The sequence below is a fragment of the Lynx canadensis genome, chromosome D2 (assembly GCF_007474595.2).
Source record: "Lynx canadensis isolate LIC74 chromosome D2, mLynCan4.pri.v2, whole genome shotgun sequence".
NCBI classification, from domain to species: Eukaryota; Metazoa; Chordata; class Mammalia; order Carnivora; family Felidae; genus Lynx; species Lynx canadensis.
In genome coordinates this window covers 39,840,120-39,867,583 of record NC_044313.2, presented here as the reverse complement: position 1 = coordinate 39,867,583, position 27,464 = coordinate 39,840,120, and the positions used below count along the sequence as shown (strand labels likewise).

At 41.8% G+C, this 27,464-nt stretch overlaps 1 protein-coding gene across 8 annotated transcripts; it reads right to left on the bottom strand.

Moving 5' to 3' along the window:
- Nucleotides 1–782: 782 nt before the first annotated feature.
- Nucleotides 783–25,628, bottom strand: NCOA4 (nuclear receptor coactivator 4). 8 transcript variants are annotated; one of them, XM_030335509.2, is made up of 11 exons: nucleotides 25,526–25,576; nucleotides 22,197–22,314; nucleotides 10,139–10,293; nucleotides 8,740–8,880; nucleotides 8,477–8,565; nucleotides 7,899–8,007; nucleotides 6,041–6,133; nucleotides 5,376–5,522; nucleotides 3,290–4,285; nucleotides 2,712–2,852; nucleotides 783–2,362 (listed from the first exon to the last, which is right to left on the bottom strand). In XM_030335509.2, the coding sequence occupies exons 3-11, from the start codon at nucleotides 10,277–10,279 to the stop codon at nucleotides 2,357–2,359; spliced, it is 1,863 nt and encodes a 620-aa protein (XP_030191369.1). In that variant the 5' UTR covers nucleotides 10,280–10,293; nucleotides 22,197–22,314; nucleotides 25,526–25,576; the 3' UTR covers nucleotides 783–2,356. The 8 variants fall into 8 exon arrangements, with proteins under 8 accessions (XP_030191369.1, XP_030191367.1, XP_030191366.1 ...); XM_030335507.1 differs by lacking the exon at nucleotides 22,197–22,314 and having other exon boundaries at nucleotides 25,526–25,628; XM_030335506.2 differs by lacking the exon at nucleotides 22,197–22,314 and having other exon boundaries at nucleotides 5,376–5,519; nucleotides 25,526–25,628.
- Nucleotides 25,629–27,464: the final 1,836 nt, after the last annotated feature.

Here is a 27,464-nt window from a genome sequence, read left to right as displayed (position 1 = left end):
TGGGCATAAAGTGAAAAGTGACTCTTAAAAGCATTTCTGTCTGCCCCCACTAGGCCCAACAAATTTTCATGGTTGTGTTGAAATGAAGGGCTACTTGGCACCATTAACAGCTAGGTTACAGTTATTCTGCCATATAACTGACACTCAACCTCAAGATACTTGAGATCTAATGAGTAGAATAGTCTGTCCAACATTTCATGCTTAATTCTTTACTCATTAACTCCTCTCCTTAGGTAATTAGAAACAGATAATTAGAGGAAATAGACAAGAGCTACAAGGGTTTAAGGAAGCCTTGGGAAAGCTAAAGGAGGTAAGGGCAAGTCACTTAATTTTCTGAGTTTTGTCATCTATGAAATGAACTTAAATAAAACTGTACTGTATGTTACACATATACACAATAAATACAGAGCAACTAGTGGTTATTATGATGGGAAAGAAAAGAGTAAAGGTGGGGCCTTTTGCATGCACCTAGTAAGGAATTTGACAGGAAAGCACTGAACCTTGGCTGAAGGCCTCTGGTTTTTAAGAAAAGTGAGTTTAATATATTTCATACAGAACAGATTAAAAATTAAAAAGAGTAGATTTGAAGTCTTCAGGAAAAGCCTAAAAATGAAGTTAGTAATATACCTATCTTTTGCTAATTTGTTTCATAAAAATACACTAATATTTAAGTGAATACAAAAAGCAATTTATGTTCAAATTTTTTAGCTGTACTCCTAACCAAAGCTTAATGTGGTAGAATATTTTGTGACACGGTAGTTTTTACAAATACACACAACACCTCTGGCTGTTATGCTTTTAATGGAGGGAGGTACAAAATGCATCAATGCAAAAGAATGTTTTACATACTCATTAACATAGTGATGAATGTAAAATCAGGAATACATTGTTAAACCTCAAAAACTACAAAGTTTCCTGCAACCTAAGATAATGGAAAAGGCTCCTTAAGTTTTTACCTGCCACTTTTATTAAAGTTCTAAGTGGTATGGGGGGGGGGGGACCAAAAAATAGGTTCTTTTCAGCTGTGGTTCAAGCCTAACAAAGCTGTATGGCCAGGACTATGGGACTGTGAAGTTTCCCTAAAAGGACTTTCTAGATGACCACATCACAAACTTTAAAAGTTAACGATAACACAGGCAAGCTGAGTGGCCTAACAGTTTAAAAGCCTGGAAAGCAGCTAAGTTAACTCACTTTAAAGAATTTAAAAACATTATAAATCCCACTTCCTACAGAGAAACTTCATAAAGCATATATGTGACTTTTAAGGATACCGAGAAAACATTAAGTTTTCATAAAGCTTCATAAACACCCCAAGGCACAAGTGTTCAAAACAGCCTGTTCACTAAAAGGGCACTGCATTCTACTCTTGGAGGTATAGAGATGCTATGCTTGCAGTGAGAGGACACTTAATCTATCCCTAGTTAAAAGCACCAGGTGTCAAGCTCAGCTTCCATTTACACAGGACGCACCAATAACCCTTAGGATAGCAAATAGCTCAAATACTGCATTTCTAACAGGTCTTGCCTTTTGCTCTTTTACTAGTCAGCACTGGGGTTCTTTTGCCTGGAGTTGAGAGTATTTTGAAAGTGGCTAGGACTACCCTGAATACAGTCTTGAAGCAATGTGGAGCTCTTCTAAAAGCTCGGGAGATAAGTTAGTAACTTAGAAAAGGGAAAAAGAAAATTTGCAGTAGCTGAGTCTCTCAAAAGGAGAAAAGTAATGTAGAATCTGACATGTAGGCTAGTTTTATAATGTCAAAAAACGCCCAGATTGTTAATACACATTTTGGTAAGAAAACAATCATTATATTGGCAAAGTTAACTATTTGTGTGAAATATACTATATTAATTAAACAGAAAAATCATTACTTCCACCACCAACGGAAGAAAACCCACAGCAAGGGAAGCATCTAAAGGAGGGCAATCAAAAGGTTAGGGAAGTTTACTAGTAGCTTTTGAATACATCGACACACCTTGATTATAGAACTATTTCATTTTTAAAACTACAGTGTTTTAATGTACTTCTAGTAACAACCCAATCTAAGGAGCTGTAGAGGCTTATGAAAAAGACCTATCCACCAAGATGCTGTGTTTCTAGTGGAGGGGTGAATTTAAGTTAATACTTCTGTAAGAAGGAACTGAATCACCTCAGCATCGACAAACAGCCTTTTTCTTTTACACAGTAACTCATAATTTGATGACTTATTTCTCTTCACTAGTTCAAAGTTAGGCAGGAAAGGAATGAAGCTGACTGGACAGACCCAGAAACACAAGGATTTGGCAAGCCGCACAGTCACTCGGCTCATGGAGGTGTGATAATCTGCAGAAAAGTTGTTTGACTCCAGTGTTCCATCCTTTCACATCTGTAAAGAAGGCCCACAGATTAAAAAATCAACTATAGGATAAAAGCAAATCTCTTCCCACCTTAAAGCGCTAGTTTCTCAATAAGCTATTAGAAATTCCCCTGACAGCTGTATCCTCCTGAAAGGTCACTTTCAAGTGTGTCCTAGTTACTTCATAAAGCAAGTTCAAGTGAAATATATGAAACTGCTATGATCCGCCCCCTGACCCTCATCTGCCTAATACACATACCATTCATAGGAAAGGGGTTCAGTGGGCAAAGTATGAATTCATACAGAAGACAAAACATTTACAAGCAGCTAAAATCTGTAATTTTTTTTTTTTTTTAACACCAGGGACATGTACACCCACCTGTAGAGGAGTTCGATACAACCACTTTTCTTTGTCAACTTTAAGCTGCATACAGGCAAAGAGATCACAAACTGCTGGGAGGCCATAACGGTCTTGGGGAAAGTTATGTTCCTCCTGCAGGGGTGAATTAAGTAATACTTCCTGCAAGAAGACAAAAAGGGCAGGTTGTTATATGACAATTGGGAGGCAAGAGACCAACTTAACTCATTTTCCAAAGAGTGTAGCATCTATAAGGAATATTGTAATAACATAAATGTTGGCCATTCTCTCTAATAAGCAAAAGCAAAGGTACAAATGTTTAATCTCTTCCATAGACAGCCAATAAAAAGGCTGGTGGGTTGTTTTTGTTTTTTTTTTCTTTCCTGCAGGATGGGGACTGGGGACCTGGAAAATATGTAAAAATCTGTCTGAATAATTATCACAAATCTTCCATTCTGTTCTAACATGGCATCAAAGTTAATAGTGAGGCCAAATAACACTACCATATTTAAGGATCTGGCCCGTTTACAAGGTCTGGGATTAAAGTATAAATCTATGAAATACATTTAAAATGGTGTTATTCTGATGCCTGTGCTCACCTTGGCCTTCTTTCGAAGTAGCCACTTGTCTTCCCCTGAGGATAACTGGCTGAGGTTTCCCATCTTGTTTCCTGGCAAAACCCAGTCAGCTGTGGCCACGGGGTTCACAAGCTTTTGTTTGCCAGCTCTGTCCTCAGTAATAGGCACTTCCTTGGGACATCCTTCTTTGCAGGAGGGTGTGATGAGCCACTCTGACAGGGGACTGCTCCTTATGACTTGGAAGGAATTAGCAATACTAGAAGGAGCCACTGCCTTTGATGTCTTAGCTTGTTCTGTTGCCTCTTTTCTGGAAGGACAGAGCCACACACTCAGGGAATCTATACACTTGTCAGGCTCAGGATTTGGTTCCACAGGCACACCATTTTTATCTTTCCCTTCTTTCTTCAGAAGCCACTTACACAGAGCTTCCTTCTCACAGTTTTCATCACACACACACTCCGCAAAGCTCGTACAGGGCTCATTGGCTCTGCACACCTCCTCTACTTTATATGGCTCCTGATGGTTCTGGACAAGCCAATCCTCAGTAATCACGCTGGGAGTGGACAAGGGTTTCTTAGCCTCTAAGTGGTCATTCAGGCACTTCAGATTGCCCAGGTTTTCAATCTCCACACCTTTGGGCTGGTTGCCCCGACAATTGGTGCAGGAATCGGGCTTGAGAAGCCAATCACTCACACTATAGGGCTCCTGGAACACCTGAAACAGGAGCTTAAACTTCTCACTGGCTTCACAGCTGCCTTTGCCAGGCTTCTCCAGCTTCTGGGATTCCTGAGGAGTCACCAGCCAGTCAGAAAGATCCATCTCATCTTGATCAAGAAGCTCCAGATCTCCAACCTTTTCAATTTCAGTGGAGTAAGAACTGGTGGTAGAACGGCTATTACACTTTTGGTAAGTTGGTTTTTCAGGGACCTCTTGTTGCTGACTCTTGTGGAGCCAGTTTTCTAAGCCCTTCAGGTTGCCCCAGACATTACTGAAGAAATTGCAGGCTCTGGCAGAAGTCTACATAAAAAGTCCACAGTATTAGTTCACCAGTACATTATGACTGCATATAAGAGTTCTATACGCAAATTTATTGCACTGCCCAGTGTTTCCAAATTTAAGTATGTAAGGTCAAGACACAAAGGATTTCTCTGTTGGGATATTGAAATATTGAAGAACATAAATTTATTTTTCTATAGCTTTTAAAAAACTGAAAAATACTAAATACCAACTATGAGAAAGCATCTACAGCATATTTGATAGAAGAGAGGCTAGCAGTTCTACATAATATGCTTTTATGAAGAAGACAAAAATGAACAAACGATGATTAGGCAGGTCATCAAAGGCCAAGAAACGTGAATAATAACCTCCATAATCAAAGAAACTTCAAAACAAAAGTAAAATGTTACTTTGTATCAAATTCAAAAAAAACGAAGAAGCTTATAAATGATTACCACTATTAGAGAAGTTTTAGGGAAGGAAGCACCCTCAATATATTCCAAATATTCTTCTGAATATAAATTGCTTATCAACTTCCTGGAAAGCCAAACTGGCAATACTTATCAAAAGTCTTGAAGGGTATGCAGAATTATAATCTAGAAATGCAATTTCTAAATTTCTAGGATTTTACTCCTAAGGAATTAGTCAAGAATGAGCATAAATTAACTCCTGGCTGTTCAGAGGAACTTTATACCCAGAAAAATTGGGAGTTTAAGTTACAGCCAATCAATGAGATATACTATTAAGGATCTTATGGAAGAAATTAAATGAAAGAGAAATATATTCATGCTCTAATAGTGAAAAAAAAAATCTGCTAGCCAAAACAGGATTTACAGATTTAAGTATATGTACGCATAAAAAAAAAAAAAAAAAAGGAAGTATACAAATGAAAATGTTAAAACAGTTATCTCTGCATGTTGGGGTTATGGGTTTGTATTTCTTTACAGTTCTGTTTTCTAACCTTTCTATCCATAGTGAAGAGGTATCACTGTTGTACTATAAAGTCATAAAAGTATTTCAAGACTAAAAACTAAAAGACGTACACTAAGAGTTAAAAACTAAACCCATCTACTACTGCATCTACTCAGAAACAATAAAAGCAGCAACACACCTGACTATTCTCCAAGGTCTGCTTCTGGGTAAGCCAGTCCTGGAGGTTGGTGCTGGGTATGTAAGGAGCCTGCCGACCAGTGGCGGGTTTGTTTCCAAGGAGCCATTCGCTGAGAGGGACAGCCATGGTGCTGGATGCTGACTTCTGCTAATCACATGATACTTCACTGCTTAACAAGGCCATGCCAAATGCCGTCAAAAGTTCACCAGGAAAGGAGACCCAAGCTTTCTAATTTTGGCTTCCAACTGACGGCACAAGTGACACGACTTCCCTAAGGCTCCATCTTACAAGAAGTATATCTCATCTCCAGGGTTCTTCTCCACTCAAAACATCTAGCAGCCTATATTCACACTGCCTTAAGAAGTAAATCATCTCTATGAATTATGAAGAGAAGGTTCCCCAAGAGAAAACCACCCCAGACAGCTAATGATAATTTCTTATGGATTGCTAACAATGACTTTCTCTCTTAACATCTATAAAACCTCTAAATTTCTATCTCTCATTCAGTCTCAAAAGGAGCATTTAATTGCATAAACTAATTCAATACCACTTGTGCCTTTTTACAAATAAATGGTAGCAAAAAAAAGAAAGTGATTTAATCAAAACCCAAAAGAAATATAAGCCAAGTAATAACTTCGTTACCAGAAAAAAAAATGACATTTTACCTGTTCTGGCAATGGGATATAGCCTCTTTTCTCCAGGAAGGACCCAATATTTGATGATGAACTAGCATGAGCCATCAGGTGCTCAGGAATTTGCTATAAAATAAAAGCAAATTAATCTTTGAAATGCAAATTATGCTTTCATCCCAAAAAAGTGAAACTGTAATTCCTAAATGTCAAACACAGGAAGCCAAGCATTACCATTTCACTAAAATAAATATTCTTTATACTAAACTCGATGACCTACAAATAGTTATGAAATCTGAGAATTCTCTATCACATAACTATCATCATACAAGAGAATTCACCAGAATTGGTAGTATTACTGCTTTTAATAAAACCCAAGTGAGAACATGTTTGGTTCCTCAGACTAAAGACCATTCAAGGTGCACCTGGGTGGCTCAGTCGGTTAAGTATCCGACTTGTGAGTTCAAGTCCAGCGTAGGGCTCCTCACTGACAGCACAGAGACAGCTTGGGATTCTGTTTCTCCCTCTCTCTGCCCCTCACCTGCTCTCTCAAAATAAAAAACTAAACTTAACTGGGGCACCTGGGTGGCTCAGTCGGTTGAGCGCCCCACTTCAGCGCAGGTCATGATCTCGCAGTCCGCGAGTTCGAGCCCCACATCGGGCACTGTGCTGACAGCTCAGAGCCTGGAGCCTGCTTCAGATTCTGTGTCTCCCTCTCTCTCTGCCCCTTCCCGCTCATACTCTGTCTCTCTCTGTCTCTCAAAAATGAATAAACATTAAAAAAAAAAAATTTTTTTTTTAAAAACTAAACTTAAAAAAGACCAAGAAATAATTCTGTAAGAAATATGTCAAAGTATTTTAAAAAGGGGTGGCTGGCTGGCTCGGTAAAGCATGCAACTCCTGATCTCAGAGTTGTGAGTTCAAGGCCCACGCTGGGTGTAGATTACTTAAAAAAAAAAAACTTAAAAAAAATATATATATATATATATGTCCAAGTTACTTAAGGACATACAAGACTGGGGCGCCTGGGTGGCTCAGTCAGTTAAGCATCCAACTCTTGGTTTCGGCTCAGGTCATGATCTCTTGGTTCAGGACATCAATCCCCATGTCAGGCTCTGCGTTGCCAGTGCAGAACCTGCTTGGGATTCTCTCTCTCCCTCTCTCTCTGCCCCTTCCCCGCTCACTCAACTCTCTAAGATAAATAAACTTAAAAAATAAAGAGGGGGGCACCTGGGTAGCTCAGTTAGTTAAGCGTCCGACCTCGGCTCAGGTCATGATCTCACGGTCAGTGAGTTCAAGCCCTGCATCAGGCTCTATGCTGACAGCTCGGAGCCTGGAGCCTGCTTCGGATTCTGTGTCTCCCTCTCTCTCTCCCCCTCCCCAGCTTGTGCTCGCTCACACTCCCTCTCTCTCTATCTCTCAAAAACAAAATAAAAAGCAGCACCTGGGTGGCTCAGTCGGTTGGGCATCCAACTTTAGCTCAGGGCATTATCTCATGGTTTGTGATTTTGAGCCCGGCATCAGGCTCTGTGCTGACAGCCCAGAGTCTGGAGCCTGCTTCAGATTCTGTCTCCCTGTCTCTCTTCCCCTTCCTTGTTCGCACTGTCTGTCTCTCTCTCTCTCAAAAATAAGTGAACATTAAAATATTTTTTAAAATTTTAATAAAAAAAGAAATACAAGATGAATTCTGGCGATTATCCATGAATCAATACACATTCCAAGAACTACCACAGCCTAATGCTCAATCAACTTATTCAGAACATGAAACTTCTGAAGTTTATCAAATTCTCAAGAAAGCCACTATTCATAGGAAAAATGTGATGTCTTTAAGACCATCTGTGATCCACAAATCTGAGAAGTGCACTATGAATTATCTGAGATCAACACCACTCACAATGGTCTTGAGGGATCCAAATGTGGTGATGGCCTGGCGCAGAGCAGTTGTGTCCGCTTCAAAAAGTAGGACAGTCGAATCTTCAGGTTTGAGGGTCAGATTGCCCAGTCTGGAGAAAAAATAAAACCTGGCTTTTTTAAGGAGTAACTATTTAATCCAAAACAAAGCCAAACTGTGAGTAATCTGAAATGACTATACTTTTCTAAGAAATTCATCACAGGTAGATGACTTAACTACACACCACCCAGTATAATATTAAATATATAAAGTAGGATGACCTTATCACAGAAAAAAAGAAGTTAAATCCAAGACATACAATGAGTTACAAAACTGACTTTTTTAGCGGCGCCTGGGTGGCTCTGTCAGTTGAGTGTCCAACTTCATCTCTCAGGTCATATCTCACAGTCCGCAGGTTCTAGTCCCACACTGGGCTTTGCGCTGACAGCGCAGAGCCTGCTTTAGGATGCTCTGTGTCCCTCTCTCTCTGCCCCTCCCCTGCTCTCAATCAATTTTGACTTTTTAAAAAATGTATCAAAGTCAAAGAGTCAAAAGTCAAAACAAGCAAAAAACATCTTTACCTCTCTAGGCACACAGAGACTTGATTGGCTAGATCTTTGTTTTGGGTGCACTCCAGTTGATGAATAAGACAATTGAACTGGCCCAGTAACTGTAAGAAAAATTGAAACCGTCTAGCCACACTGAGTATATCCAAGTTAACAAACAGCACTTGAGATTAAACTTTTACCTGATCTATATTAATGCTACATTATAGGAAAGGCATTCTCTGGAAACCAAAAGCCACAGTCAAAACCAATTACAGCCTTGCAACCAACCACCTTACCCAGTAGAGCTGTTGGGCCTGCTGCTGAAGTGTCTCTTCTTTAAGCTGATAGATGAGATCCACCTGTTCATACAGCCACACCTCACGGCTTCGAAGGCATTCCAGGTGACGGCTTATGCAGCTGTGAATCTGGGCTTTGACCTAGGAAATGCATACCTGTTAGCTTCACTCCTGTTATAAGCCCGAAGAATGGTGTTACCCATAGAATGGTGAGGTACTTAAACTTTGGGGGGGGTCACACATCCTTTTGGTTATCCAATGACCTCTATGGAGCATCTCCCCAGAAAAACACATACTATATACTCAAAATTTTGCCTCTAATTTCAGGGTTTAGGGTCCCGAAGCCCACCCATGAAACCACCAAAGCCCCATGGACCCAGTTTAAGAATTCCAGACATAAAGACATTCATAGGCTCAAAAATCCTCATTCAATACACCCTCCCTCTGAAGAGGAACCGGTTTATTTGGGTGGCCTAAAGTAATCAAGAAAAAATAAATGATATGCCATGTAACACTAATCCCCCTCAGTTTTCCATATAATTTGAAAACCTATAGTCTGACAAATTCATCAGTGGAGTAAGATAGGAGTATTAACTTAATAGCTAGCCCTTATCTGTTTTCTCACTCTACAAATGAGCAATCCATTTACAGTAAGCCAATTCAGTAAAGAGATGTGCCACTACATGTCAATAGCTACAAGGCCATTAGGGCAGACAGTTTAAGCAAAACTATAAACTAAATGTTTCTGGAAGCACAAACGGCAATTCAGAAAAGGACAAATGTAAAAATCCTAAGGAAAGAAATCAAAACAGCCATAAATTATCTGAGAATTCACATAAGAAACGATTTTTAAATAAGTTTTTCTATATAATAAAGTTTTATTTCAAAGTCATGTAATACTTGGTCTTCCAAGTATTGGAAGTATTCCAAGTATTGGTCTTCACCAACACAGTACTAGTAGGCCAATGGAACAAAAAGATTTCCTTCTGGCTTGCTCTAACAGATAAAGTTATTTACAGAACCATGCCACCAACAGAACCATGCCACCACCAAGTTAAAGGATGGTAGGGGACATGATGAAGTGCCACCCTTTATGCAACAAGGACACAGCTGAGCAGTAGCGCTCATTCATTCTGCTATGTTTTATTGATGGCAGTGCTTGGCAAAGGGACCACACACAATGCAAGCGGAACTCTTTACGGTGGTACAAGGTTTTCCAGACTCTTCTACCATCTGTTTAATTTCCCTTGGGGATCAAAAGCATTAACATTTCAGGCATACCGTGCAAGGCATGGGGTGAAACTTTCTGGATGGCACTGAGAAGTCAAGCCCTTGGCCATGCTCTAACCAGCCCTGTGCTAAGAGCCCAGACAAGGGAAGAAAAAAGCGCACATCACACCTCTCGCAAGTTATCTTTAATTTGCTGTTCAGCCCGGAGAACTCCACCAATAGCAAGCTCCAAGTCCCTCCGTGCATCACAACACCTCAAAAGGGGTTCTCTATTACTGGAGCAGCCACTCTGGTCCTGTGAGGTACTCATTCTGCTCACTGTTCCTTTGAAAGAAAGAAAGAAAAAATCTAAATTGCACTGTAATTGCAACCAAAAACCACCTTTCAATCATCCCCCAACTGATCATTCCAACCAGTTCCCAATAACTAGCATAATTAGATTACTTCCAACACATGACCCAGCACACAGTATACTCAAAAAATACTGCTTCTTCCTTCCTGCTCAACACTACTGCATTCCTGACATATAATTCTGTGACACTTTACATGTGAACAAACTGTCCTAAAAAACACCAATTTTCCTGAACTGATAGGGCAATTATATAGCCTCCAAAAAGTTAAAAGAACACTGGAATGTAAATTTCTATTTATAACACATATAAAATCATAGGAGGCATGTGTTCTTACTTTACAGTTTTAGAGATGAAGACTAAAAGGTCTAGAAAGATCCATAATTATTTTGAAAAGTAGCGACAAACCAGTAATTGGTAAACAGAATTTACAACATAGTTTAGATCTGGCATTTGCCTATATTTATTGAGAAAGAGGAAATTTTAATGTATTTCCTCTTTTCTCTTTTAGATGGGACTTTTTTTTTTAATTTAGGAAGAACTAACTTAGGGATGGTTTCATAGCTAAGAAGTTTTCCAGAATTTAATCTAACAAAATACTTTCATAGGATTCTGATAAGGGAAATGCTTACAGGCATTGGTGTGGGCTGCTACAGGAATTTTCTACAATCCTAGGTTTACAAGAGATAAGAAACAGAAGTGGAAAGAACAGCACATAACCAATGACATAATGAGACTGAGACAGAAGCACTGGAAAACAATGAAGCAAAAGCTTAACAAAAAACGCTGGAAGAAGTTTGTGTCTATCTGGGAAAGATCTAGAATCAGAGATCATTTGTAAACACTTAGAAAAAAGCAGTAATCGGTGTAGCCCAGCATGTGTTCACTAAGTCACTAAGCCCTGTGATACCAAAGTTTCTTCCTTCTTGAATAGTTTTAGTAAACTGGCCACTCAACGTAATCCTGCAGCCACAATCTATCTGGATGCTCGACAGTGCGGCCTGTGACAAGGTTACATACTGTCTTCGAGGACAAAGTGAATATGAGCTAAACAGAACTATAACTAAATGGATTATTTTTTACAAACAACTGAAAGGATAACAGACTGAAGCCAGTGTGTGAAGTTTTTAGAGGTATGTTTTCCCCTATTACTCAACTGTTTTCCTTAAGTACCTGGATAAAAACAGAAGACAGACATTAAAGTTGGGGTTAACACAGGACTTTGACAAAAACAGATTCCAAAACAATCTCGACATAGCTGTTAAATCTTATAAAACAGAATGTAAATTTTTAAAACTTGAATGGGGGAAGATAGAGTAAAAGAGAATAAAATGTTTTTAAAAGGATTTTTAATTGAAAGTATAGCTCTACATGAGTTAGCACTGTGTAGGGTCTAAGAAAAATAACGAACTATTTGCATTTACCAACAGTATAGCATTTGTCACAGGACTAATCTGTTCCATATTTATTACATTAAATTTGAAATTTTTTTCTGAATAACACACTTTAGAAAATGCATTTAAAAAAGGGAAAGGGACTCTAAAAATATGAAAAATTTCTCTAGGAAGGGAAGCTGTTCACCCTAGATAAGTTTCTGGGAGGACATGATTACTACACTCAAATACTTGGCGACCTGTCAAAAAAGACTTAGATTTGTTCAGAATCACCCACAGGGAGTAGAGGAGGATTAACATGAGACATCTGAGACCATATATGAAAGAACTATCGGTTCTGAAGGCAAGGACCTTCTGAGAGATGGCTGCTCTTGGCTCAACAGCAGTCTACCCAGTGCAGAGTCCTCCAGATGACTGACACCTCATCTGAGACAAAGCGAACTTTGGCCTAGACTGCATCTCCATGCCTAAGTTTAGGACCAGATAGCTAGAAACTAGAAAGGGACAAAAGCAGTGTGATCCCCACCCTCAGAAATAAAATGATGGGGGGGGCACCTGAATGGCTCAGTCAGTTGAGCGTCTGACTTTGACTCAGGTCATGATCTCACGGTTGACAAGTTGGGAGCCCTGCGTTGGGCTGTGTGCTGACAGCTCAGAGCCTGGAGCCTGCTTCAGATTCTGTGTCTCTCTCTCTGCCCCTCCCCCATTCATGCTCTGTCTCAAAAATAAAATAAACATTAAAAAAATAATAATAATAAATAAAATAAAATGATGGGAGGAAGAAGCCTAACAGGCTTTCTTTTTACCACCTCAGGAAAAGATCCAAGTGAGGAACTAGAGATCCTATAAGAAACTGAAGGCAATTCAGGAAATTTCCAATTGTTTTGTTACCTTAGTCTGTTTCCCCATAATGACTTTTTTTTTTTTTTTTTAATTTTTGAGAGAGAGAGTGCGTGGGGGTGGGGGGCAGGGAGAGAAGGGCAGAGGAAGAGAATCTTTTTTTATTTTGAGAGAGAGGGGGCGCAAGTGAGTGAGGGGCAGAGACAGGGGGAGATAGAGAAGTGGGGCTCACCGGATACGGGGTTTGTGAGAGAGAGACAGACAGAGAGACAGAGAGAGACAGAGAGAGACAGAGAGAGACAGAGAGAGAGAGAGAGAGAGAGAGAGAGACCTAAGCAGGCTCCACACTCAGCACGGAGCTCAATCCCATGACCCTGGGATCATGACCTGAGCTGAAGAAATCAAGAATCAGATGCTCAACTGACTGAGCCACCCAGGCGCCCCTCCCCATAACGACTTCTAAAAAGGAAGGGCTTCCTTAACTAAATTTGAGAGCAATCGCTGTGGAAAACTTTTCCAACCCTCAAAACACCAACACCAGCTGTAAATACTTTGCTAACTTTTTTTTTAATTTAATGTTTACTTATTTTTGAGAGAGAGAGAAAGAGAGACGGTGAGCTGGGGAGAGGCAGACACAGAATCCAAAGTGGGCTCCCGGCTCCGAGCTCTCAGCATAGAGCCTCATGCGGGGCTGGAACTCAGACCACGAGATCATAACCTGAGCCAAAGTCAGACACTTAACTGACTGGACCACCCAGGCGCCCCACTACTTTTCTAACTTCTTTTTCACACTGGAAGCTGCCATGTGTTAAGCATAGGAATTAGTGTACACTTGGTGCACACTGTAGGGACTCTGAAAAATACAAGTGAACACAACACAAGTGCAACACAAGTGAAACGCTGGCTCATACTTGGAGAGCTGGAGTCACCTCATTACCACAAGTTGCTGCACTCTGCACTTAAGAGTTCTATGCAAGGCATGTTTAGTTGTCTTTCCAATTATTGACCAAATTTCACCTGTGCCAAATTTCCCATTCTTAGGTCCTCACCATTTGTGTGGAATGCCACAATGCCTGGCACAGTATAAAATTTAATCAATAAAATTAAACTAGAATGCACTTCACAATGTCAAAACCCGAGCTCTACATCATATGGGTGGCACATTCAAATGCATTTAAGTGCTGACTGTTATTACTAGATCCCTATAGATGTTTTCAATTCAATCACAAGTACCATACAACTGTCTAATGAGAACAAAACATGGCAAATTGGTTTTCCTCCTTATCAGCTATGGACAGAAGGCAGGATGAGATTTAAGTTACAAAACTGATTTTTCCCACATATTTATCACATGTTTTCAAATTAAAATGAGTGTTATCCTTCAAAACTGTCATCTTGTTAAGAATAAGGATCTTTAGAGCCCATTTGTCAGTCGCTAAGAAAACCTGTTTCATTTCCTTATGATCAGTCCCAGGATGCTTGTCTCTCTGCTGCCTTTGGCGGTCTCCCCCACCTCCCTGTGCAGCAGTGGAGGGGACAGTCAGCTTCTATAGCCTAGATCCCAAGAAAGTAGTTATGCAAAGGCTTCCCTTTTTGTACTGCGGTGAGGAGGAAGCCCTCAGAATGGAAATCAAGAACACCACTACACAGGTGAACTCAAATCACAATGAGGTGAAGACTGACCTAGCTTAATGAAAGCTTTATGAAAGGTCACATCCAAAGAGACATGTATGAAATTACTAGTGCATATGGTCATTTTCAACAATCCACCATTTGTTTCAGGTTTGAGAGCCTATTTTGCCTATTTTCTTACCTGTAAAAAGACTGGACCAAATCAGCTCTCAATCTAAAATTCCAATCAATTAAAGACTATTAAAAATGTTCTTTTTTGGGGCACCTGGGTGGCTCAGTCAGTTAGGCGTCTGACTTTGGCTCAGGTCATGATCTGACAGTTTGTGAGTTCAAGCCCCACATCAGGCTCTGTGCTGACAGCTCAGAGCCTGGAACCTGCTTCAGATTCTGGGTCTCCCTCTCTCTCTGCCCCTCCCCTGGGCTCATGCTCTGTCTCTCTCTCTCTCTCAAAAATAAATATTTTTTTAATCTTTTTTTATTCATCTTTATAATCCAAAATACTGCCCTACCACCTTCAAAAGAAGACTGCCTTAAATGTATATTTTTTGAGACAAAATCTAAAATTTAAGTGCTTCTAAAACTTCCCCGCCTCTAGGATTCCTGTCCTAGGTTTGAGGGTAGGGGGAAGCAGGAGGGAGAGACACATGTACCCCTAAAATAAAGCTCCAGGAGAACCCAGAACTCTCCCAAAACAAGAATTCTACAAACTATATATGCCATCTTTGCACAGTGGTTGGCACAAATCTAATTATGAAACCCAAAGACCTTGAAACCAGAATTGAGCAACTAACCACAAATGAAACTAAGTCGTTATCATATGGTTTAACCATAAAATTTCCAAAAAGCAATAGCCCTCTTGTGACCAACACAAACCACAATTTCATGTTGAAAAACCCAGGGGCTCCTGGGTGGCTCAGTCAGTTAAGTGGCCGACTTCAGCTCAGGTCATAATCTCGCGGTCCGTGAGTTCGAGCCCCGCGTGGGGCTCTGTGCTGACAGCTCAGAGCCTGGAGCCTGTTTCAGATTCTGTGTCTCCCTCTCTCTGACCCTCCCCCTTTCATGCTCTGTCTCTCTCTGTCTCAAAAATAAATAAACGTTAAAAAAAAAAAAAAAGTTGAAAAACCTGGAGCACCTGGATGGCTCAGTCGGTTGAGTGTCCAACTTCGGTTCAGGTCATGATCTTGCGGTCCATGGGTTCGAGCCCCGTGTCGGGCTCTGTGCTGACAGCTCAGAGCCCAGAGCCTGCTTTGAATTCTGTCTCCCTCTCTCTCTGACCCTCCCCCATTCATGCTCTCTCTGTCTCAAAAATAAACATTAAAAAAATTTTTTTTAAGTTGAAAAACTCTTTGACATCTCTTTAGTAGACTATTCTCATTGTACAGATGAAACCACAAAAGGCCCAGTTTAAATGATCCATCTAAAGGACCACAGCCATAACAGGTTTGGGTTTAGGACTGAGGTTCTTAAGGTCTAGTCCGGGATGCTCTGTGACCAACTTGTTCTTCTTTTAGTGTATTATCACTCACAAATTATTTTTATTTACCAATTCTAGAGTCTGAAATTAACATCCCAAAAACAACAAAAAGAAATTAACATTCCAATAGAATACTATTGTACTACTGAAATAACTTACATTAAGATTCTGTCCATTTTCATAGTCCTCAATAAATTAAGACAGTTTTTCAGAACTTTCTTCCTTAAATAATGCTAACAAAATAAATAATGCTCGTGCACATCATGACAGGTTCAGAATAATCAAAACACTGCCAAGTACCAGTCCCAAGCAAGGAGGACAGGAGCAGCAGCCCTGGATCTGATCCCACATCTGTATCACAATCACTCAGAGTTCCATCCGTCTGTCTGAACAAAGGCTTAAACCAGGTCACCTCTAACCGCACCTTCCAGTTCTCAGTGTTTGTCACCCTTCCCACCTAACCTCCTCTCCAAGAAAAGAGGTCCACTTTTTAGTTATTGTCCTGGCATCCAAATCATTGCTAGAAACCCACACACTAAAAACCAATCCACAGCATACATCTATGTTTTATTGACTACTAAATTTGAAATACTGCCAATTTAGTTATCTTTGATGAGACAATATATAATAGACCGTTGGTACAAATTTTCAGGAAAAAAAAAATGAAATAATAGTCCACATTCCATTTTACCTTGAGACATTTCTTCACATGTTCTTTCTTCTTGTTAAAAAAAATTTTAAAGGTTTTTTACTTCACAATTCATTACCTCAAAGGCTATATATATCTTACCCTAGCCCCAGCCCACTTTTAATTCTTTATCAAGAAAGTATTTTTGAAATTCAGGATCTGATTCTCCGTAATTTTTTTATACCTGGCAAATAAGGTTAATGCCTGAAGAGAATTACACAAAATAAGATAACAATGAAATCTCCATAGCATATTTTAAGATTACAACTTCAGAGCTTACTGCCCTAGGATCTGTCTACCTTCATACACGGAATTACAAGCAGTCAACCCCAGCACATCAAATTTCCGAAGCAGTAACTGAAAACTGACCACAAAATTCCCCACCTAAACCCAAGACTTTTCTAGTTCAAAAGCAACAATGACTCATGCAACTTTCCAGGTTCCCCCACACTTTCTAAGAGCACAGTAGCCGGTATGAGCCGCAGCCCGCAGGGTCGCCTCTCAGCACGCATGCGCGCAGCCAGGGCCACAGAGCCCCTTCCTCTGCCCAGCGCGCCGAGTCGACTCAGAGCGCTCCCGCTGCGGCCCTGGGCTGCCCGACGTACCCCGCAGGCCCAGTCTCCGCCGCACCACCTGCCTGGCGAGCCGGGGGCCCCTTTATCCTGGATTCAAGGGCCGAAGGTCCCCGCGGCCACGGGCCGCGCCCCGCCCCGCCCGCTAGTGGCAGCAGCCCACGGCGGCCGGGAACGCGCACGTCGGCGCCGGGGGCGGGCCTGGAGGACCCGCCCGCTCGGACGCCCCCATCCCGCCCCTCCAGCCGGAGGCCCCCGCAGCCTCTCGCAAAGCTCCACCCCCTCCCCGCCGCTTCCGGAAACCAGGGGCCCACAGACGCCAGGGGGCTCTTCTCCAGCGTCCCCTCCGCCCTGCTGCTCCAACTCTTAGCCTGTGTCCACCTCGCTCTGTGCCCCAAATCGTCGAGACTTTGAGAACTTAAGGGTTATGCTGCTAATCGTTACAGACAAATAACAAACGTGGGTCAGTCAGAAGGCTTACGGAGTTATTCTTGGAATGTCCCTTCCCAGTAGCTTACGCTTCCAGAGATCACCCGTCAGCCCAGCTGGGGTTCGGCCCTCGTATTTTGTTCCAGGCCCTCTCAGACATCCCCTCATATCTGTGACACACCTCTACCTGTACCCTAGTGTCTGTCTCTCACAACAATCACATGCTCGCACAGAAGCCACACACATTCCAGTGCCGCTGTTAAGTCATGAATGCTCTTCATTCAAAAAAAGCTTGCTTAGAGCACCTACCAGATGCCAAGCACTATTCTAGGTGCTGAGAATATGCAAGTTAAAATGAGAGCCCTACCTAGAGAGGCAGTAATACAAAAGAGAAGGGACTCTGGAGCTAGACCATTTGAGTACAAAACTTTGCTTCCCACTTAGGTGCTGTGTGACTACAGGCAAGTCACTTAACCAATCTGTGCCTCAGTTTCCTGGTCTGTAAAATGGGGACAATAATAATGGACCCAACTCAATGAGAATTACATGAATTGATACATGGAAAATATTTAGGACGCTACCTGACACAGTATTCCTGTATGATTATCATGCTAATGGTACTTCTAGTCTGGTGCCTTTTTCTCCAAAAACAATACTTACAGTCTGCATATCCAATCAGGCCAGAAGACAAAATCTAGACAGCACAGTCATTCCCTTCCAATCAATTATATTAATGCAAAATACTTGCTCTTGTCTATGTATATGAAATGATTTTTGTAAATAAGAGTAAAGAAAAACCACATGACAAAAAGCAAACACAAAAGATCATCACCTTCAATTACGCATCCCTCAGATTTCAGATGAACAGAGTTTGTGGAGGCGCCTGTTTTATCTATCATGCACAAAGTTTCTGGGATCAAATTTCAGACATTACCAAAAATAATGAGAAAACAATTTCTTAAAGTTTTTTTTAATTCATTATTATTTATTTTGGGCAGGGGTGGGGAGGGAGAGAGGGAAAGAGAGGATCCCAAGCAGGACCCACACGCTGTCAGTGCAGAGCCTGACATGGGGCTCAATGCCATGAACCATGAACACCATGACCTGAGCCAAAATCAAGAGTCAGATGATTAACAGACTGAGCTACCCAGACACCCCATGACCCTTTGTACTTTAAGTCAAATGGGTAGAAAGGAGGAATTCTCAGTCTATCAAAACATAACTGATGTCAAAACTTTTTATCTTTGGGGCGCCTGGGTGGCGCAGTCAGTTAAGCGTCTGACTTCAGCCAGGTCACGATCTCGCGGTCCGTGAGTTCGAGCCCCGCGTCGGGCTCTGGGCTGATGGCTCGGAGCCTGGAGCCTGCTTCTGATTCTGTGTCTCCCTCTCTCTCTGCCCCTCCCCCGTTCATGCTCTGTCTCTCTCTGTCTTAAAAATAAATAAACGTTGGAAAAAAAAAAAAACTTTTTATCTTTTAGGTGTCCCTATAAAATACAATGTAAATACAATAGAAACTATGTTGACCATCACCTACATAACTGATAATCCCTACACTCGCTCTAAAAGATCCTGACCAACGCCTCTACACCCTAAATGCTCCAGCTCTCCCTCACTTGAATTCCCAAGTTACAGTTACTAAAAGTCAGTGTTTTGTCAGCTTATGCCAACTTTAGTTGTTACTACAATGATGTGATTTATTAAGTATTACATAAACATAAGAAGACTGGGGAGGAAAAAAATCATAAAAATCTAGAAGAATTCTGCATTCAAACCATTTTGCAGGCTCCTCTTTACTCCCTTAAGCTTAATTATTTGCCCTTACATCTTTATACAATGTTTACGTTCTAAAGGGTATTTTACTGTCTTCTGCTTCAAGATTTCTATGCTTGCTATCTCAGAACAAGTGAACCATCCACTCCCAGTAGATCATCTCATCTAAAGAGAACATAAACTGTAACTTTCCAATGACTCCCCACTTACCTACAAGATACAGTCCAAATTTTGTATAAAGGCAATAAAGTTCTCTATTTTCTTGTTCCAACACGGCTCTCTTGCTGTTTCCCCAAAGGAACCCCCACACCGTGATCTGCTACACAGCTGTTCCGTGAAAAGTCCAGGCTGGTTCACCTTGTCCAGCTTGGCTCTCCCAACTCTCTCTGCCAGCAATACCAGTTCCCTTCTCCCTACCTGTCCACTTTCTAACTATGCCCAAGTCGTCACTACTGTGAAGCCTCTCCTGACCAAACACCCCTGTCCTCAATCGTTTTAGCCAACAGGGTTAGCTGCTGCCTCCTCTGGACTCACTACATTCTGAACAGGTTTCCAGTATGACACCTGTAACATGCCACATTATTACACATTACATGCCTGCCTCCTTAGCTTGAAGATTCCCAAGAGAAGGTATCATATCTTACTTGGCTTTGTTCACTCTAATGCTTAACAGATAAGCCTGGTAAGGGTGTCTTGGCATTAACCCCCTTCCACTCTACATGCTCTACTGAATTGACTTAAAGAGAATGGTGTTCCTGGAGTTGCACAGTACTGTGACCCTAAACTCAACAGAGGCTTAATATATGTTTGATAAGTGGATGGATGAATGAGTTATAAACAAATGTTCAAGACTTATATAATAAGTACAGTACAGTTCTTCTTTAAACACAGATAATCACCTTGATGTGACACTGAGGCCTGCATTAATTCAGAAAGGTTTTTCAGAGGTGGAAATGTTTCTAGCAGAAGGCTTAATTTTAGTTTTCTTTCAAACAAGACAAAACCGGCAAGGGTATTGCTACCGAAACCATGATCCCAGGATATGCACAGAGAAAAAGTATCTTTCCTGACACCAGATCTATCAAAGCTCAGCTATACAGATCCACAAACATCAGCAAATCTGTAAGTTAAAGGGGAAATATTAACTATATTTACAGCCAACTCTGGATATTTTTTTTCCCCTCAAGATTTTGCAGTACCACAGAAATTCTAGCTGACACCACAGAAGTTTGGTAGGCTTTCAGAACTGAGGCCCTGCCCTATTTTCAACTTGAACTTTCTGGCCATAATACAGTCAAGGATAGGAAAACATGTTATTTATCCACTATCGCAGTAATACCATTTTATCCCCGATTTTATGATAAGTATCTTGTGGTTTTTCCCACAGAAGTGAACATGTGATATAATATTTTCCCTTCTCTAAAGCTTGTGGGACTAGCAATAATGCCAAAGTCAAATTCAAAATATACCTAAGGTTATGTTCTTATGAAATCAGTAATTGTCCAAGTATTAAAAGACTTAACTTCTTGGGGTGCCCGGGTGACTCAGTTGGTTAAGCCTCCGACTTCAGCTCAGGTCTGATCTCGCCGTTCGTGAGTTCGAGCCCCCACATCAGGCTCTGTGCTGACAGCTCGGAGCCTGGAACCTGCTTCCGATTCTGTGTCTCCCCCTCTCTCTGACCCTCTCCCTCTCACACTCTGTGTGTGTATCTCTCTCTCAAAAATAAACATTTAAATTTTTTTTAAAAAAAAAGACTTAACTTTTCTATGACCTTACTGACAATCAAAAACCTTTTAACCTATTTTGTCAGCTATTTACTCCTTCAATGAACCAAATTATCACATTTGTAGAGGACTCTAAGTAATGCTGGATAAGAGGACTGGAAGCCTCAAAAGTGCCCCCAAACATACTTCTAGCCCCAGAGAAGAATATCTTGATTCCACTGAATAATCAAGTCAGGCAAAATCAGGGATGATGGCTTGGGATAAGAATGGCTAAGAGAATTAGAATGAATCATTCGTATCAGAAGAAAAAAGAGTGCTCTCAAAATAACAATTTTATTCACTTGCCAGTGAATCTACTGAATTCAAAGAGAATACATACCATGTCAGGCTCCGAGGTACTGTAGGCTAGATGGGATGTTATGACTGAATGTTATAATTTAACAAGCAAAGACAAGCTGAGAAGGACTATATGGCAGCGCCTTTAACTGACAAGCACAGAAACACTATTTAAAGGGACTCAGTAGAGTAAAAGTGCTCAACTTGGCCCCCAGATCAGCCTAGGCCACTGGCATTGTTTCTGTGCTCTATGTTGAAACAAAGTATTCAGACATACTTATAACTGAAACAAAGCCCAAATGAAAATGTGGACAAAAGCTTTATGAAAGCTAAAAAGTAGCAAGAAGAGTAACAAAAATGCCATGGACATCTATAATGCCTTCCTGAAAACTGTGCTTAAGCCAATACATACACACTGGTTCGTGCCTTATGGTCACTTTAGACTTGCAACCTAACTGGTATATAAACAGAGACAATGATTCCACTAATTTCAGCAATGCCTCAGAAAGTACAGTCTGAACCAGGAACACATTCTATTGTGCTCATCATGCATAGTGACAAGTCTTAATTCTCTGAGGCTCAGTATACTTCTTTCAAATAACTCAAAGATTAATATATTTTAATTTATTTTTTAAATTCCAGTGTAGTTAACATATAGTTGTATTAGTTCCCAGTGTACAATAAAGTGATTTAACAATTTCATATATTAACTCATCAAGGTAAGTGTACTCGTAATCCCCCAAAGATTGATATATGTAAAGCACTTAGAATAATGCCTAACACATAGTAAGAGCTATATAGGCATTAAAGTTTCCCCCATTATCCAAAAGCAGGGCATTCTGTGCAACCTTTCGTAGGTTGAAATGGCATAAAGAAGCAATTACCATTAATTTATATGGAAAAATTTTTGAGCATTTCCAGGCCCCAAAAATAACCTCTCTGAGGATTTTCTGATGCCTTACGACATATCTTTCTAATGGATGCACAAAATAAATTGACATAAAGCACTAATGCTCACAGACACAGTTCAAAGCTGTGGTGGCTTGCTGCTGAGATGCTGAGTGTAGTTCCCAGGGAAGGAGCTTGGTGGCGCCACTCTAGCTGCTGGGGAGGCACGCCGCCTCTACATCGGCTCACTGCAAAATAAATGCTGAACGCTATATTCCCTTTTCACCGTTTTTTGTAAAAGCAAAACTCCTCTTTGGATTTCTTTGGTTAGCAAAAAAAAAAAGATAACGAGTGCAGGTCTTTTGTAAAAGCAAAGTGGTATAACACATGCTTTAAAAAATCAAGGGATATCTGCAGCTACTTTTATCACTCTTGGTCAGAGAATGGGGTATGATAATAAAGAAGACATTTTATTATGTAGCTCGTATATTCAATAAGTCACCATCATCTCTCTCCAGTATTCCTGCAGAAACCTCATGACTGCTGCCCACCCCACCCCCACCCCCACCTACTCTTCTCTTTGCTGGCTCAGTCCAGCCACCATTGCTTCCTTGCTGCTCCCCCGGCATACCAAGGATGCTTCCACCTCCGGGGCCCTTGCACTTTCTTCCAGAGAGCCTCATGTCCACTCTTTCACTTCCTTAGGGGATCTGATCACTTCCTTAGGCTGTCTTCCCAGTGAGGCCATTGCTCACTATCCTATACAGACTAAATCTTCCTTCCACAGTCACACTTAATATATTTTCTTTTTCTCCATAGTACTTACCACAATCTGACATGAAGAAACCATTTATTTTCTGACCCCACTTCAGAAAACACACTGAAAGGTAAGTTCCACACAGGAAGAAATTTTGTCTTTTTGTCCACCATTATACAGTAGGTGTTCAATAAATATTCGTTGAATAAATTCAGTAAACATTTAATATATCTTTGTGCCAAGGCTTTCTTTTACACATTATCTCATTTAGTCCTCACAAATATTTAAGATACATATTAATGCAATTTTAAAAATAAAGAACCTAAGGCTTAAAAAACAACAACAAAAAAAAAAGAAACTAAGGATTGAGGAGGTTAAATATATTACCTACAATCACAAGCTTCCAAGTGGAGGAACCAAGATTTAATCTTTAATCCCAGGTCTGAGTCATAACTCCTTAGCCACACAATGTATGTTAAAGGGGTCATTTAGGCATTGAGATTTTATGTATTCATTCAACAAATATTTACTGTGTGCTTAAGCTGACTATACTTATGATAGTCCCTGAAGCCACAACGGTGAACTTGCTATCTAGAGGAGAATTGTGCCACTGAGTCACCAAAAACTCAGCAGAAAATACTAATTATTTGAAATAAGAGACAGAGTTAAAAATCCATCAGCAGCGGCAATGACTGGCTCTGAATGTTCTCCAGTATGGTAACGCTTCCCTTACTCTAGGAGGGGAATTATTATAAAACATTAGCCAAGAGGCTTTTGAATGGGCTTTTAGGGATGTGTCAGAATATCCTGCACGGTTTTCTGAAGCCCCTACACAAGTTCCTGAGATTCTGGTACAACTAAGCCATTTAATAAAATGGGGTGGAGTGGGAAGTCCTACCTAATTCTAAAATAAGATCGCTCCGCCCCCCCCCCACCCCCCCCCCCCCCGGAGAATCACATTTTCCTTCCCTTACATAGCTCACCATGCTTTTCCACTTTTGAAATACCTGTTTGACCAACCGTGATAATGTAATAATAGAGGTTTATTTAAACACAAGATACCAGGAGCGCCTGGGTGGCTCAGTCGGCTGAGCGTTGGACTTAGGCTCGGGTCATGATCTCATGGCTCAGGGGTTCCGGCCCTGCGTCGGGCTCTGTGCTGACAGCTCAGAGTCTGGAACCTTCTTCAGATTCTGTGTCTCCCTCTCTCTCTCTGCCCCTCTCCCACTCGTGCCACATCTCTGTCTCTCGAAAATAAACATTAAAAATCTTTTAAACACAAAATACCATAGGGCTGCTCCGATGGCTCAGGCGGTTAAGCCTCCGACTTGGGCTCAGGTCATGATCTCATGGTTTGTGGGTTGGTGCCCCACATGGGGTTCTGTGCTGACAGCTCAGAGCCTGGAGCCTGCTTCGCATTCTGTGTCCCCCTCTCTCTCTGCCCCTCCCCCACTCACGCTCTGTCTCTCAAAAATAAACAAACATTAAAAACGCAAAATACCGTAAAACTTTAGACCCCTATGATTTTCCCTAGGGACTCAAAGACAAAAGTCTCATAAAAAGGGGGAAGGGAGAAATAAAATGTGAGGGATATTACGGGGCTACACCTTACATATATTATCTCATTTATTTATCTTAACAACTGGACAAGCTAGCAAACATCCCAAAGAGCAAACCAAGTAACTTCCCTAAGTCACAAGATACACGCACCACCTCCCACTTCCACTGTACCATCTGGTAAGTCTTCCTCAAAGAGTCTGATAGTCCTTAAAGTTCAGAAATGGCATGCTAGGACCCCAGTGCAGAAATGAGCCAACTATGATCACCCGTCTCACCCTCACCCCAGGAAGTTATTCAAGAGACCTTACAACCACATTTCCAAATTACCAGATAGGTGGTGGAAAGCTAAATCTGTCCAAAGACAGTTACGCTACGGTGAACCGTACCCTGATTAGAAAATACCGAAAAATGCTGCTGTGAAAAAAGCTCTGCTTTTGTGACCTGACAGACTCTGACTGCTGTCATTCTTGATCGCATTATCCCTTGTTGTATCACATGGCACGTAACGCTGTTTTATATCATTGTTGCCCCGCCACAGGAATTTAGTTTCACGAAAATAAGCGCTGTGCCCCTTTGTTTTCATTGCTATAGCCTTAACCCCCTGAACACCTAGGCAATGAATAAACGATTGCTGGTGGAGTGAATCAAGGAATGAGCAAAACTTGCTCTTCTCATCTGTAAAAAGGAGAGGATCTAGCTGCCTCTCGGGCTGTGAGTATTACATGAGATGTGCTGGCACTCAGAGGGCTGAAAAAAACATGATCTTCCTCGCGTTTCCACCCAGCAGTGTAGGAATGGATATGCCTCCGGGCCCATTCTGGAGAAACGGGAGTCTCTCTGCCCCCATGAGACCCTGGCGAGAGCAAGCAAAACCTTGCAGCTGTCACTCCCGGGGCCAAGAGAAGGCGGGCAGAAAGAAGGTGGTGGCCCCCGGGCAGAGTGTTGAGGCCCGGGGAGAGCGCAGCCTCCGGCCGGCCGACAGTCAAGAAAAGGTGACCCCCGGACAGGACGGGTCGAGGGAAAGGCTGGCCGGGAAAGGCAGGCCCAGGCCCGGTGGGCAAGCGGTCATGGCGCCCTGGAACAGCCCGCAGTGTGAGGGCTGGAGGAGTCGCGCCGGCCCGAAGGGCCACTGTGGTTCTTACCAGCTCCAAGCGCAGCGCCCGGCGACCGGAGTGGAGCTTCCTCGGAGAGAAACCGGCCCGAACAAGTAAAGGGCCGAAAGGAAGAGTTCTCGCGAGAGCACAACCTTCCTCCCACGCCTCACGCCACACGTCTGACAGTCTCGCGAGATCTCTCCTCGGGTCAGCCCAAAGCCCTTGTCCGCCCTCTAGAGAGCACAGAGCGCAGGCGCACACTCGCCCCCGGCGCTGGAGGTCCGTGTGTCCTTTCACCATTCCCGAGTAAATCAGAGTAAGTGAAGCAAACGTGTTGAGGGCAAACTCTGTGCCAAGGACGATCCTAAGTTAATGTCTCGTATCAAATGTCCTCACAGATAGATTTTAGTTTTAATAAACAGATGCAAAAATAAATCAAAACACAAAAGGACAAATCTTGTATGATTCCACCCAACATAAGATACGTTGAACAGTCAACTTACAGAGACAGAAAACGAAATGGTGGTTGCCACAGGCTGGGGGAGAGGACTTAGTGTTTAATGAGTGCAGACTTTCAGTTTGGGGTGATGGAAAGTTCTGGAGAATGAATGCTAGCGATGGCTGCACAACAATGTGTATGTAATTCCACTCGACTGTAAACTTAAAAATGGTTAAAATGGTAACTTCTATGTTCTGTATATTTTGCTTCATTTTTTTAATTTTAGTAAATAAATAAATGTCAGAGTCAGATTTCAAACTGTATCATCTGAGTCCAAAGTGTATGTTTCTTTGCACCACATCACACCACTGTGCGCATCCCACGACCCTGTACCGCTTCTCAAAATTTGCCCAGTGTGGCATTACCCGCATTAGAGCTTTTTTGTTAATTTGTGACCAGATATGAATACAGGAATCTTTCTGTGGTCAGTTTTGACAGAGGCCCCCAATACTTAGCTCTCCGCTCCCCATGTTTGCCAGCAAGGTGAAGGACCATCAAAGTAGGTCCCACCCAAGAGTGACAAGGGGCAAGGCAATCTAAGCAGAAAGCAATGGGAAATGTGGGTTCAGATGCAGAAGCTAAAAGGCAGTCAGAGCCTGTATTGGAGCTTTGGAGAAGGAGGAGTAAGGCATGTTGGAGCAGCCCACAAAAGCCCCAATAAGGAAGAAAATCACCCTAAACACTGCCACAGACAGAAGGAGCCAAGACTGTCCCTGACCCTTAACTCTCCTGTCCCCCTCCTCAATTCAGATGCAGACTCTGGATTTATACTTTTTTGTAACTACAAGTGACCAAAGCACTTTTTGATTACCTTAGGACCAAAATTCTCTTCAGGGCCCTGCCTAGATTGCTCAACTAGTCCACATAGCATATTTAAACAGGTAGGGTTAAGGGGCAGAGGAAAAATAAAGCTCTTTACCGACTGCCCACAAATTGTTCAACAGAGGACTGTTTGCTTGTTTGTGATCTGTCACGTACACACAGGCACAGGACTCTAAGCCCCAGGGCAGCGGGGACCTTGTCTCTCTTGTTCATTGCTGTAGCCCCAAGCCCAGAGCATTACCTGGCCCAGGCACTCTAAGTAAAGACCTGTTGAGTAAACAAATGTTCTCTAACACAGAAACAGCAAGAGATGATCAACAGTATCACTGTTTTAAGTTCCTAAATTTTGGGGTGGTCAGTATGCAGCAAAAGATACTACAGCTCTGTACTCAAGCCATTTCCATCTACAGAGCAGAGTGCCTGGCCTTTTAATACCCCATCAGGATGTGTGTGGTCCTGGAGGCACTTCTCCCAGGCTGCCCTGCGCCAAACTGCCATAACCTCGGGGTGCCTAGCTGGCTCAGTTAGTAAAGTATGGGACTCTTGATCTTGGGGTCATGAGTTCAAGCCCCATATTGGGCCTAGAGCTTACTTAAAAAGACAAAAACAAAAACGCAAAAAACTGTCCTAATCTCAAGCAAGCACAGAGGTATATGAGGGACTCGG

What these genes read in the sequence shown, in the direction of transcription:
- NCOA4 (XM_030335505.1), bottom strand. An exon ending in GTCTCTGTGTGCCTAGAGAG is followed by an intron (nt 8,008 to 8,476) that starts GTAAAGATGTTT and finishes TTTTTTCTCCAG; the next exon opens with ACTGGGCAATCTGACCCTCA. An exon ending in TTGGATCCCTCAAGACCATT is followed by an intron (nt 6,134 to 7,898) that starts GTGAGTGGTGTT and finishes TTTATTTTATAG; the next exon opens with CAAATTCCTGAGCACCTGAT.